The sequence below is a fragment of the Aphis gossypii genome, chromosome 1 (genome assembly GCF_020184175.1).
Source record: "Aphis gossypii isolate Hap1 chromosome 1, ASM2018417v2, whole genome shotgun sequence".
Lineage (NCBI taxonomy): Eukaryota > Metazoa > Arthropoda > Insecta > Hemiptera > Aphididae > Aphis > Aphis gossypii.
This window is the reverse complement of record NC_065530.1, coordinates 74,115,117-74,129,099: the sequence shown is the minus strand read 5'-3', so window position 1 is coordinate 74,129,099 and position 13,983 is coordinate 74,115,117. Positions and strand designations below refer to the sequence as shown.

Genomic DNA, 13,983 nt, shown 5'->3' with positions numbered 1-13,983 from the left:
AATCTTATTGATAGTGCTAATATTACGTCGAATTCACGACGAAAGATTTGTAATGTGGCAGTTTTTGTGCCTACGTATTTTAAAAAATTCTCCTGAACAGAACCGTCACCCTGGTGATAGGGCGTTGTGAATAAAAAATAATTAAATAACATATATAATGATTTAAAAGTAAGTAGTTATAGTTTTAACTGTTATAGTTTTATTTAATTATTTTTTATTCACAACGCCCTATCACCAGGGTGACGGTTCTGTCATGATTTAAAAGTAAGTATCGCTTTATTGTTAATCATGTGAATCATAATTATTATTATTATCATTGTAGTACTTTGTGGTATACGATGTTTCTTGTTTGATTACCTGGCGCATAGATAAACAAATCTGATGGTTTTCCAACACGGGAACAGGCAACATACAATTGACCATGTGAGAAACATGGGTTTTCTAGATTAATACCACAAACACTTAATGATTGCCCCTGTGACTTGTTTATAGTCATAGCAAAAGCAAGACGCACTGGAAACTGTAGTCGTTTAAACTCAAATGGCACATCAGTCGGAATCATTGGGATGCGCGGTATGAGAACATCTTCTCCTTTATACTTTCCTTTGAGTATAGTTGCTTCTATCACATTGTTTAGTAATTTTTTTATCGCTAACCGTGTACCGTTGCAAAGACGCGGTTGGTTGATATTTCGCAACATTATAACCACCGATCCAACCTTTAATTGAAGATTGTGAGGTGGCAATCCTGGCAAATCCAGCGAGTTTAAAAATTCCGGTGGATAGTTGACTACATCATCTTGATTAGTAGCCGAATCAACTGATTTATATATCATCAATTCGCCTGTAATTTGTTCTTGAATTTTGAAATTTAATTCATTTACATCTATGTTTTTTGCAGCCAGTATAGCTCGTTCGCTCAACCAATCATGGTTTCTGTAATTTTGAGAAACATCTGGAAACACCTTCTGAATAAGTTCATCTTTTGATCGAGTTAACTGACAAAAACTTAGAGGAAAGTTAATGCAGCCAGTCAACATGTCTATAGGAAATTTGCCATTACCAATGTCAATGAGTTGTTTAGAGAATATGTTTCCAGATTGGTCATTTTGCAACTCGACACGCATATTCTTGCTTAAATGAAGTACTTTGACATGTTTCCACAAACTGGAGGACTTTAGACATGCATTGAGTTCATCAGCTGGCGTTGATCGTGGAATCACCGGCAATGTTTGACGAAAATCTCCTGCTAATAAAATCATTGCACCACCAAATCGGTTATTATTGCTCCGTAGATCTTTTAAGGTTCTGTCCAAAGCCTCCAAAGATTTTTTATGTGCCATCGTGCATTCATCCCAAACAATCAATTTACATTGCTGCAAAACCTTTGCCATTGCAGAGTTCTTCGAAACGTTGCAGGTTGGAGTTTCATTGCTATGCATATTTAATGGCAATTTTAGTGCTGAATGGGCTGTTCGACCACCTTCAAGCAAAGTTGCTGCGATTCCCGACGAAGCGAGTGCAAGTGCAATTTTATTTTGTGAGCGAATTGTTGCTAATATTAATGAAATCAAAAAAGTTTTTCCTGTACCACCAGGTGCATCTAAGAAGTAAATCCCTCCAGTTTCATCATTTGTTACTTTCATAAGAGTTTCAAATACATACTTCTGTTGTTCATTTAACAGTGGAAGATTTGTTTGAATTAATTCTTTCAAATCGTTGAGATCATACAGTCTTTCTCGATGCAACTCTTGGTTAAAAGCGTCATGCATTGGACGATTGGGCGCGGTCAGGCCTAATTGAATTAATAGTTTGTTTGACATTATCAAGCACATGTCCTCAATTGAAATCAATGCTTCATTGTAAATTTCTTCACTGATTTGTATATTTGGATTTCCCATTCTATTCTGTATTTGATACAAAATATCATCACACATATAATCTTTGTACTTGATCCACAAATCAATTGGGTTGATGGGAAGCATGTAGATATGATTATAGAAAACAATGTTCGTATTTGATGAGCGTGTGATGATATTACAGCATCATTGAGAGTTTGATCCCAATGAGCGTCATTTTCAAGCAATTGCAAACGTTGACAGGCTTCTCTGTAGGATACACACAATTCACCATCAACAGTTCGTAACTGTTGGAATGATGTTGGGCCACGTACATTGACTAATAGCAGTCGTAAGTAAAAACATTCATCATTGCTTGGATGTACTGAATAAATCCGGCCAATCGCATCGGTGGAATATACATCTGTATATCCTGGAACTGGTTTTCCTTGTTTCCGTCGTATAAATCTCCTTGAGGATTGATTCCAGGTATAATATTTTGGCATTTCAGAATATAGCAATGTTTGTGCGAAATCATCGTTTTGGCATGTCTCAAAAAACTGGTTAATGTAGTAGATGGTGGCTGAGCAGCTCTTTGTACTGCGTTCTGTGCTGTAAAATACACTCTTTGTCCATTTTCTAAATGCACAGCTAAGTGAACAACAGAAGGGTGTCTCTCATGAATAGGAAAAGAAAATATTCGCCAAACTGCTTCATTACTACTGACATAGCGGCCCATTTGGTATTGGGTAACTTCATCATTGGAATTCTCTGCACCAATTCCAATCACAGCCATATCACTCCCTTTGGCTACATATTTGCAAATGTATTTAATAGATTTCACTGAATGGCAAGATTCAACGTTGATGTGTGCTTTGAATGTCTTTGATAAAATGGGTGAATATGGAACAATCCAACGATTATCTATTTCAATATCTTGTTGATTTAATTTGACAATTGTTGATTTTCCATTGTCTGCTGTCGATCTGCGACGATACAATGGATAACCGTCATTACCAGTAATTGTTTCCGATATTAATGTCCGTGGATATCGTTTTGAACATTTACCATCCATCATACACGGTGAATTTTGATTAAGAGTTCCACAGGGACCATGTATCATGTTTTTGATAACTACCTCATGCAATCCAGGATCTACTTGTACATTAGGGATTTCAGCTGATATCACTGCATCAACTTCATTTGGCCTTATATTTTCAACCAACCAAATCAAAATGTGTGCATGTGGCAATCCTCGTTTCTGCCACTCCACAGAATACATCCAGCAGCGTGTCTCACCAAACACATTATGTTTTACGATGAAATCCATTAAAGATTTCAACTTTTGTCTAAAGACTCTGGCTGTAATATCATGACGATCAATGGGTGATTGCCCAGAGAATAACTCCTGATTGATTTCTATCCATTGCGGATTGCATGTAAATGTGATGAACAAATCTGCTGTACCATAATGACGAACATACGACATGGCATCTTGAGCATATTCGTGCATATGCCGAGGGCTTCCGATGTATGTTGCTGGAAGAATAGTCATCCGACCGACATTCTGTGCATTTCCATCAGTATTAATCGCATCTCGAAGGTGAATATACTCTTCAGATCGGAGTTTGGTTTGATTCAACCTGATGAATGTTAATCTTTCCGTTTCAATTTTAACATACATGTCAACAACATATTTGTGATATAATCGCCGACATTTCAATATGTGATTATCTTCATTTTCCCGAATCATTAGGCGGTATGAATAATAGTTCATTGAACTGACTTTTTTGTTGGTTTCAGAACCTAAATAGATTTTGTTTTAATAACATTCAAATATAAAATTAAAATACATAATATAATGACTGAGATATTATCGCCATAGCTAAACTAATATTTTAGTTACCTGCAATGGGATTTATCATTTTTATTGAGAAATCGTAGCCATCTTCACCTTGCCAAAATATAATGGGATATTGCAGTGCATCATATGAGCGGTGTGTTTCCTTTATACGTTGTAATTGATCATTCCGACGACGTAAAACAATATCACGGGATTCCAAGTTTTCTCCAACTACAACGATAGCAACTTCATCAATAGTTGGTGCATTAAAACGTCTTGTATGTTGACCTGCAGGTGTTTTATCAGCTCTGATTACAATTTTGTGATTATCGGATGGCATCAGATCCAGGGCAGTTTTAAACAATATAATCAATTGATTGTGCTGATGAAATAAAGTTTGTAATTGTTCTACAATAGACCTCTTTACTAAATTGTTATGTGCACAACGCAGATCAATTTCTTGTGGTGAATTGCCCATAAAATAAATTTGCAGGAATTTGTTGTCGCTATCTGACACTGGTAACAGTGAACCTGCTCTGTGATATATTTGCCCTTGTATCTGTAAATAAAAAAAATATATTATGGTGTGGTATAAATTAATGGATTGTCGGTGATCAAACTTAAATAATATTTGATCTTAAAAAGTATATATTTAGTTTTAACTAATATCTATCAATATAAAATATAATAAAAGTGTCACTGAAACTGAAACACCATATAATATGATGACTAAGTGATATATTTCGTAATGATTAAGAAATTGAAGATTAGTGACACATCTTAACTTTGGTGACAGAAAATTTTGTTCGCTAAAATAATTATGAGTAACTGCTATAATACATACCTTGAAAGTTGGCATAAAATTTTCCCGAACTACATTTGTTGCCCCAAATGAAGTCATTTGAAAGCAATTGTTATATTGTTGGATATTTGTCAAAAAGTGTATAGAATCTGTTCCTATTCCTGAAACCAATGAGTACAATGGTTCTGGTGGTGGATCCAATGGTATCAATTTCACTTTACCATTTGCGCAACACAATCCATTGGCTTCGTTTTTGTATTTTAATGCCTTACAGTGTGAGCAAACCGAGTTCATAGAACCAATAACAACACATTGGTAGTTACTGTAGTCAATTGACACATCGTAACTAAAAGCAGCTCGATTCAAACTTGCTCGCGCTTCACGCGTTTGTGAATTAGATCGGTAATTAGCTTGGTTTGTAGCATTTCTGGTTCTTCTACCTAAATTGCTTCGTCTTATAGGAGGCATATCAAATATAAATTATTTTTTCACTAATCACGAACTAAACAAACACTAACTAACTAAACACTCTGCACAAAACACGATTGTTGGTTGCCATGGATACGATCAGTATTATATTATAAATATTATAGGAAGGGCTATTTTAAAAAGAAAAGGGCTATTTTTAGGGTTTTTCCAGCAATAATTCTAATTTTTCTAGCCGTAAAAACCATCCTTGGACTTCAACGAACATTTGCGAACATTTGCGTTGTTTGTATGTCTATTTGCATGCATTTTTAAAAACATTTTAAATAAATGATTTATTTTATTTAAATGGTTGCCATTGACTACCAAAAATAATTTAGTTGACTATTTGCTGGATAGATGGCGCCTCTGTAATTTCATCACACCACCTCGTCATATTTCTCTAATCCGATAACTTTCTCAAATTTTTCGTCCGTAAGAACCTTCTCCTGACAATTACGACCCAAACAAAAAAAGAATGAGCGAAATCGGTCCAGGCGTTGTTGAGTTATGCGCTTACCAAATTTTGCGATTCATTTTTATATATAAGAGATAATTATATATTCTTTTAAGGATAGATACAAATGTTTTTTTCTAACTGATTTCACGCGGCCTTTTTTGCATTAAACGTTTCCATGGCAGCCGATCATAAATATAATTACGTTATCAAAGCAACTTTTTTGTAACATTTTATTTTGATCGTAATATTAAAATCATAATACAGTATATGGGTTCAACTTTTTAACCTATATATTAAGTACTATACTACGTTATTTGTAACAAAAATGTATTTTTATCAAAACATACTCGAAATAATGCTTACTAATGTTTTCAATACAGAGTTTAATTTAATCACTTTGGATTGGCGAAAAACCGTTTATGAGTGAACCAAAATTATTGTAAAATATATAATGCACCGCCTATAAATTGTATTTTAAAGTTTATGGATAAGCATCAATGTATCGTAAATAATTTATCGTACAACAATCAATCAAAATCATGTTATCGAACATCAATTATTAATCGCAGAGATGCATTTATAGTAAAATTATAGGACGTAAATCACTGATCAAACTCACTAGGTGTACACCTTAGTTAGTCATTAGTTTTCATTGTTGATATACATTTATGACTTACCGTAGTATATAAAATGATACTTATTTTTGTTATGCGATTAACTAAATACATTATTGAAATTATCAAGAATTGTTAATATTAAAGCTTTACGTATAATAATATATTATTGTAAATTGGTAGGCTCAATTGGTAGTATTATCACTATTATTATTATTTATCCATTATTATGCATCTGATAAAAATAAAATAGCTACTAGGTAAACAGTTATAAGTTGTGATAAATATCGTTTCGGTAACTTTTTAATGCCATGTTAATGATAATGATTGATTATATAATTAATTATAAACGGTCGTGTAGTAAATTATTTACGATGAAATGACGACAGAACACCTGAACTTGCACTGAGTACAGTGATGACGCCAAGACATAGATACACGTACAAGAACTGACATGTGACTATAATAAAATATTATGCTATTTCAATTAGCTAATAAGTTAAAATATATTATAGAGCAAGAACGTCGCGATGTTGTAATAGTGTTTTCGTTTTCGCATCGACACGGCGGACCGGTCAAATCATTTTCTAGTTTCTATATGGATTAATGCAATATTATACTTATACATAGATTTTAGCAGTTCTGAAATATGCGATTAGAATGCGTATAATGTTATTATGCGTCTCGTTTTTGGTTCAAAAACTGTCACGAGTTTATTTTAGAATTCTCCGACATAGGAATATATTTATGAGAAATTTTTACGGTCCCCTTATTCGGTAAGTGGATATACTAAAATTATAATAGTTATTAATAGCTATTAATTAAATTAGACGTAGATATTGATAAACGATTAAAATTTTTTTTTTTACATACGTTTCCATAATAATAACATTACTTTTGTATGTCTATATAACAAATTACAATAGAAATAAATTTATAAATCATATGTAATATGTATGCTATTTCATATCTTATTTAATTAACGGAATTAAAAATTATGAATATAATACATGAGTAGAACAAATCTTGAACAACCTTTTATTTTTAATTTTCACTTTAGGATATCTAAACATTTAAAGAGTTTAACTATACTTATATGCAGCAAACTCTATAACTTTAGACATTCTTATGAAATTATTAAAATTTATTTTTACTAAATTGTTTTAACAATAAAAAACCCTATACATATATATATATATATATATATATATGTATTTTAAATTTATAATACTTTTTGTTTATATTTTGGACCAACACATACTGGTGAATTATGCATGCAACTGTAACATATAATAATATATTATACTATATTATTATGTCGATACTTATTAAAAGTTTAAATGTTTTTGTACCACCTCAGTCTTTTCATTTGGTTTTTCTAGATGTGCTACACAATTAGTCGGGACAGCTTATGCGTCGTATTGCAACATTGTTTGTGTTTGAAAATTTAACTAAATGATATAATAATATACCTCGCAGTGTATAATGGGCGTATTGCGTTCACGAAATAAGGCCAATTTTTCGATGTGTGACATTTTGTCATCAGTCGGCATCAACGCACCCCACTCACGTTTATTGCTCTCACACACTAACATATTTACATACGTATACATTTCGCTCTATTACCAGTTTCCTATATGTCAACACGGTAGCGCATAGCTGTCAGCCGTGATGGGTTCTGTTTAAAATTCAGATGGGAACAATCAACGCCACAGCCTCCGGTTATATTATATTATTATTACGTTTGGTATGTATAGTGGTAAAAAAAAATCATAGCGACGTCCATTATAATTGTTTTTAACGCACATATTATATTATATACATATGGAATCTGTAAATCCTATGTATATTGTATAATAATAGTATACACATAATAAAATTGGACCACCGAGATATTATATTACATTATCGTATTGGGACTACGAAAAGTAATAGTAATTTCCGTCAAACGTACAACGAGCTAGTGGGAAAAACGCTTTTGAAATTCCATCCGTCAAATGTAAAAAAAATTAAAACGACCATAACTTTTGGTACTTTGCAGGTATGTATAAAGTAATATTATAAAATTAGTGGTAAGTACAACAAAATATAATGCATGTAAGTTCGGGGTTTTAATTATGATTATTAATTATTCATATAATAGTTTTTTTATTTTTTTTTTTACGAAGAAATCATTAAGAGACTTGGATTAATAAATAGCAATAAAACGTTATGTGATACCTATAGATAGGTATATTTATAACAACGGAGAGAAACGGAAAATGTTAATTTTGGACAAATAATAATTAACATTCATCAAAGAAATCAAAAATCTCAAAAGGAATTTTAATTACCTATAATATGATATGCTATTTAAATAAAAAAGCAAAATGTGTGTTACGTTTACTGCTAGTTTAAAAACAATTTTCGATGGTAATTATCGCAACCATTAACTGTTAACGCATCAGTGATTAATGAAAATGTTTTATGACCGCTTAGCAAAATCTGCGACCGGTTTATTATTAAAAAGTATTCAATATAAAATTATTAAAAGATGGTATTATTAAAATACAAACTTTGATATATGAAGTATCTACCTAGTATATATATATATATATATGTGTGTGTGTGTGTGTGAGAGAGAGTGAATGTGAGTGCACATAAATGTAAACGTAATTATTATTTTCTTCATGCTATAAGATACATTTCAATCATCTATTTTTGGTTTGTGGAATCCGTATATCTTATGATGAAAAAAAAGTAACCATGGACATAAAATTACAGTGATTTTTTTTTTTTTTTTTTTTTGATTTACTAACAAATATAATCTGTTTTGGTAACAGATACAATGCTAGCAAGGCTTTAAAAAATAAATGATCAAAAGAAACAGGAAATCTGCAATTATTAGTGTATAAAAATATCTATCCCAATTAATGTTGTTGAATCGTATTGCTTCACAATCAAGGCCATATACGAAATAACTCAAAATAGAATCATAAAGTTCAGATGATTTGATATCATATTATATAAAAACTAATATAATAAAAAATACATTTAAATACAGAGTGATTATTGTGACAGCGAATGAAGTCATACTAAAGATTAGTTAGGTATACAAAATAATAGTTTTTATATTATAATAATTTTGAAAAATTAAAACTGTTAATATGTTATTTTTATGTATTAGTTATTTATTTTATAAGTAGTTCGTTTTTTTTTATATTTATGCAAAATTATTAAACACGTAGCGTGTATGTAAAACGTTTTTATTCTTTAAATACACAACAAGTAGTAGAGATTGTATACCTAGATATTTAATAATTAAAGAAAAGTCTAAGATTAATTATTAAAAAATAAAATAACATTATCCATTTATGATCAAGTAACAAATACATTATAATATCATTCTATTTACAATTATAAGGCTATAAGTATATCTATATTAAATAACTACCACAGAGGAATGTATATTGCATAATATTATGATATATTTGATTTCAGGAAGTCAAATAAATTGAATTTAAAGCGCATTAAACACAATTAAAAATTTAAAAATTGTCAAAACATTATTCAAAAAAAATAGGTAATTGTAAGGTAAGATAACATAATTTACTAAAAACGCACAAATAGATTAGCTCAAATTGACACGTCGTCCTTAATTATACTAAAATCAAAAAAATATTTTTAATTTATATAAGTTTTATTATATCGTAGTGGTATCTGAGTGCCTTAGTAGTCTAAAAGTTCAACGAGAAATATGCGTATAAAACATTTGTTTTCCTAAAATTAATAAATTATTCATGACAATAAAAAATAATAACACGTAGGTACATGTTATTAATCCATATTTTTATTAATTTCAAAATTGTTTATGTATAGTATTATGTGTTATAAGTAATTAATTCTTTGTAAAAATCAATTACCGACTTAAAACCCTGAAGCTGAATCCCGAGTTCGCAGGTATTTAACTACGTACATTTTATAAAATGGTTTATTAATGTACAGTTTTATTACACTAATTGCACTCACTTGCATTTAAGTGTATATTAAACACCGTGCGCGCAATACAAAAATAAGTATATAAAATGAAAATTGCATCAAATTATATTTTATGCTAGTCGTTAAATCATGCGAAATAAATAAATCATACGAGAATGTGAAAATATGATTTTTACGTAGCACATTATTATACGATAATAGTGTAAAACGTGTTCTGAAGACATTGTTTTCGTACATTTTACCACCTACCTATTATTATATGTGATATTATTATAATAATATCTTGGAGCGCGGACGAATTAAGGCCTCGTTCAAGGTACATTGATCGACGCGAAATTGTTCAGTATCCGACTTGAAAGACAATTATGGTTGTCCATCCGAAAATCCAGTTATTTGTTCGGTACCAAATCGAATCAAATGTGGTTCTCGTCCAGCGTAAAAATCACATGTGTTTTTCATCGTTTCTAAGTACCGACTACCGATAATTAGATAATTGCAGACATGTTGAGTATAAATTCTGTACACATACCTACCTATAGATACTTGTTATAATATAGATATATTAGATATAGTAGTATAAGATCATAAGATGAAAAAATATAGAAACAATATTATATTGTTATATTATTGTCGCTTACTGTCGTGAAAAAAATTGCTTCATGTCATTGATAGATATGTTTATGCATTTAAATTAATACACGTAAAAATAAAATTTTAAACATGTATTAAGAATTAATTGGTTCATTATCATGATTTTAAGATTTTAGATAAAGTAACGAATTTGTAGTAAAATTTGGTTCTGTTGTAGCATTAGCCTATATTTCTAACGATTGTTAAGTTTGTCTATAGATTTATGTATTAAATAAATAGTTAAAAAATACGTTACTTATTTTACGTAGGGCTTTTATTCAATTAAATTATTAATAATATACCTACTTAGATATACTTTTCTGGTACAAAAATAGCAATCTACAACATTAAACTGACTATTTGTCATTTCATGATATTGCTGTTTTAGTTTTTATATTTATCATGACAATTAATTATTTTGAATAGTTTTGTTTTTAAGATTATTTTTAAATGGTACTTTATATTATTAAGTTTATAGTGTAAACTATAAGGCATTTTAAACTATGATAAAAAGATAAGCTATACTTTTTACAATACAGCTACGTGCATTTTTCCCCAATAATTTTGTCGACATTTCTATAATAGTATATTAATGAGTTACTACTGACGATAAAAACCTGATTGTCAACTATATTTACAAAAAAAAGTTTTTTTTGACACAATGTTAAATTGAAACAAATAGCTAAATCGTATATTATAATAAAGCTCGAAACCACGGAGCGCGCAGTAGCTGAAATAAGCCGTTATAATTCACATATTATTATGCAATCTCTTAGATTTACGGCACGCCAGGTGACACGTAGCAGAATAAAATGTATATGGTATTAAGCACAAAAGTAAAAACGGTATATGACGAGACTTTGCAGATGGAAATAAAAATTCAAGGATGACGGTTGTTCATATAAAATAATATTTATATCATAATCTTGCCAGGGATTGTCTCAAGTTGAGTCATATGTACACTTAACAGAGTATGAAGATAAGGACTATATGATCGTAGGTAGTATATTATTTTATAGTATTCTTAAACCTACTGCGAGAAAGTCACTTGTTAGGGTACAGCAGGTTTTTCAGGCTCAATAAAGCTTACACCACTCACGGAAGAATCATAAATTCTAAAAATATAATGTAACAAAAGTAATAATTTAAAGTATTATAAATAAAATACTATAATAACTACGGGAAAGCTAAAAACTCTTAAATAATCGAATTTTTCATTTCATTATTTACGTACTTATAAGAAATTTTCGTATTTAAGTCGTTATTTAATGTAATTCAATATTCAGGTTTTTGGTACAAAATGCATGAGCAGAATACTATTTTGAAAATATCGGTGTGTAAACTAAACAGTTTGTTATTAACAAGCTTTTATAAACTTTAAATGGGCGTATGGGTATAATAATAGAACGTGGTTAAGTCTCGTGGGACACAATTATTATTGGGCGGACTCATTACTTCTATCATAACTTAAAAGGATTATTCGAATATTAATATACATATTTATGCAACCGTAAGCCATTATTTATTGGTTCAACGACAATCGATATTCGTACCCAAACGTTTTCGACAAATACAAATATAAAATACATTCTGTTTCGGAAAATTGGTTACATAATAGAAGTATATAGGATTTTAATATCACACAAAAACATATAGTACTGTATACAATACATAATATATATACTATATTTACTTAACATAGAAAACACAAAAATAATCGTTTAAATACGCATAAAAACGTTAGAAAAAAATAAGTCTCCGTATCGCGCTTGTTGTGATTGTGGAATGTGCGATGATGTCAACGAGAGAGCTCAATTTAGCGTGAAAGTGTGACATAATATGAATTGTTGTGGCTGGACAAGATTATGAGATAAAGAACCAATCGACAGAAGAATGCGTCAGTTGTGGGAGTAGATCATAACAATATCAATGCATTTCTACAAGAGGATTTTCACATAGACTAGATGAGATCGTTTTTTCTAAAATTGATCGGAAAACAATTTCATATAGATTTCAAGAATTGGACTGCTCATACTTAATGAACAACTCTGTATACCTAATACCTAACCTAACCTAATTCTTTTATATAGCTAGTTAGTGAGTTAGTTACTCGAAAATGTTTTTTAAACATATATTAATAATTATGTACATTAAAATCGATCGACGACCACCGATACAGATAGTGTCGAATGCACTAGAAAACCCGAACGGAATAATTCACCAGTGATCGTGATTTCGATAAATTATTATTCTGTAGTCCATTTGTCGTAAAAACTTAATATTTTACCACAAATTTTAACGTCAAAATACGATCATTTCTCGACTTATGCCTTTTGTGTTTTGACATCAAAAATATTAGTCGAGTTTACAGGAGGAATTGGTTTTTTTTTAACGGAAGATACATATAAGCACTATCTTAGTCAATTTTTGTATTTTCTTGTAACGTCTATCTTCTTTTAACGTTCAAACCATTACATATTATTTTCATAATATTCTCTGTATATTTAATTTTTTTTTTTTTTTAAGATATTTATTAGTTACGGTTTCAACTTTTCAACGAAGACATCGTTTTAATATTATAAAATGTTGACATTTTTAATTCTACAATTTTATGTATACGTGTTTAAAGAGGATCAGATTAGGACTGGATAGTGAGTGTTGTGACGTGTCAAGTCAATTATAGTAAGTAGTATATTTTACTAAAAAAAAACAATGGTAGATATAATGTAGAGCATTTTTTATTAAATAATTAGGTAGATAAAAGTCCATGGTAGGAAAACAATAACTCTAATTTTATCAGTTAATCGTAATTAGTTTGTATCGATTATTTTTTTAGCGATTTCATATAATCTATTTGACGTCACATTTGCAATAGTGAGCAAAAATTATCAAATAAATAAAAATTATTTTGTTAACCGATTTAGCGTTACGCGATAAATCGTATATTTGAACAAATTAGATTTTTTTTACGCTATATTTGTTACATTAGAACAGTGACCACCAAAAAAATATTTATGATTTAAAAATGTTTCATGCAGTAGAGAAAATAGCAAGTTCATTTTTTTATAGCGTACCATTTATATCAAATTATGATCATTATGGTGGTAGCACCAAAAAAAAAAAAAATTGCGTCTCCGACAAACAAATTTACATAAATAACGTCCACTCATACAAAGAAACGTACACAGCTGTGGTTCATCATCATCATCATATATATTATATATAAGGTAGTCCTCCTATTCTTGCGTGAGTTTACCCTTCGTGAGTCCTAAATACTTCACGCATACATTAGAGTGGAAATAAATAACGATACGGTATATAAAAAAACGGATGCCTTTTCGACGTGTTGAAAGA

At 30.1% G+C, this 13,983-nt stretch overlaps 2 protein-coding genes across 2 annotated transcripts in view; both read right to left on the bottom strand.

Annotated features, from left to right (window-relative positions):
• LOC114127736 (monocarboxylate transporter 12) overlaps positions 1–13,983 on the bottom strand; it is a 315,421-nt gene that overhangs the window by 59,876 nt on the left and 241,562 nt on the right.
• LOC126549464 (uncharacterized) lies at positions 3,657–5,325 on the bottom strand. The gene is made up of 2 exons (XM_050198715.1): positions 4,525–5,325; positions 3,657–4,239 (listed from the first exon to the last, which is right to left on the bottom strand). The coding sequence occupies exons 1-2, from the start codon at positions 4,948–4,950 to the stop codon at positions 3,736–3,738; spliced, it is 930 nt and encodes a 309-aa protein (XP_050054672.1). The 5' UTR covers positions 4,951–5,325; the 3' UTR covers positions 3,657–3,735.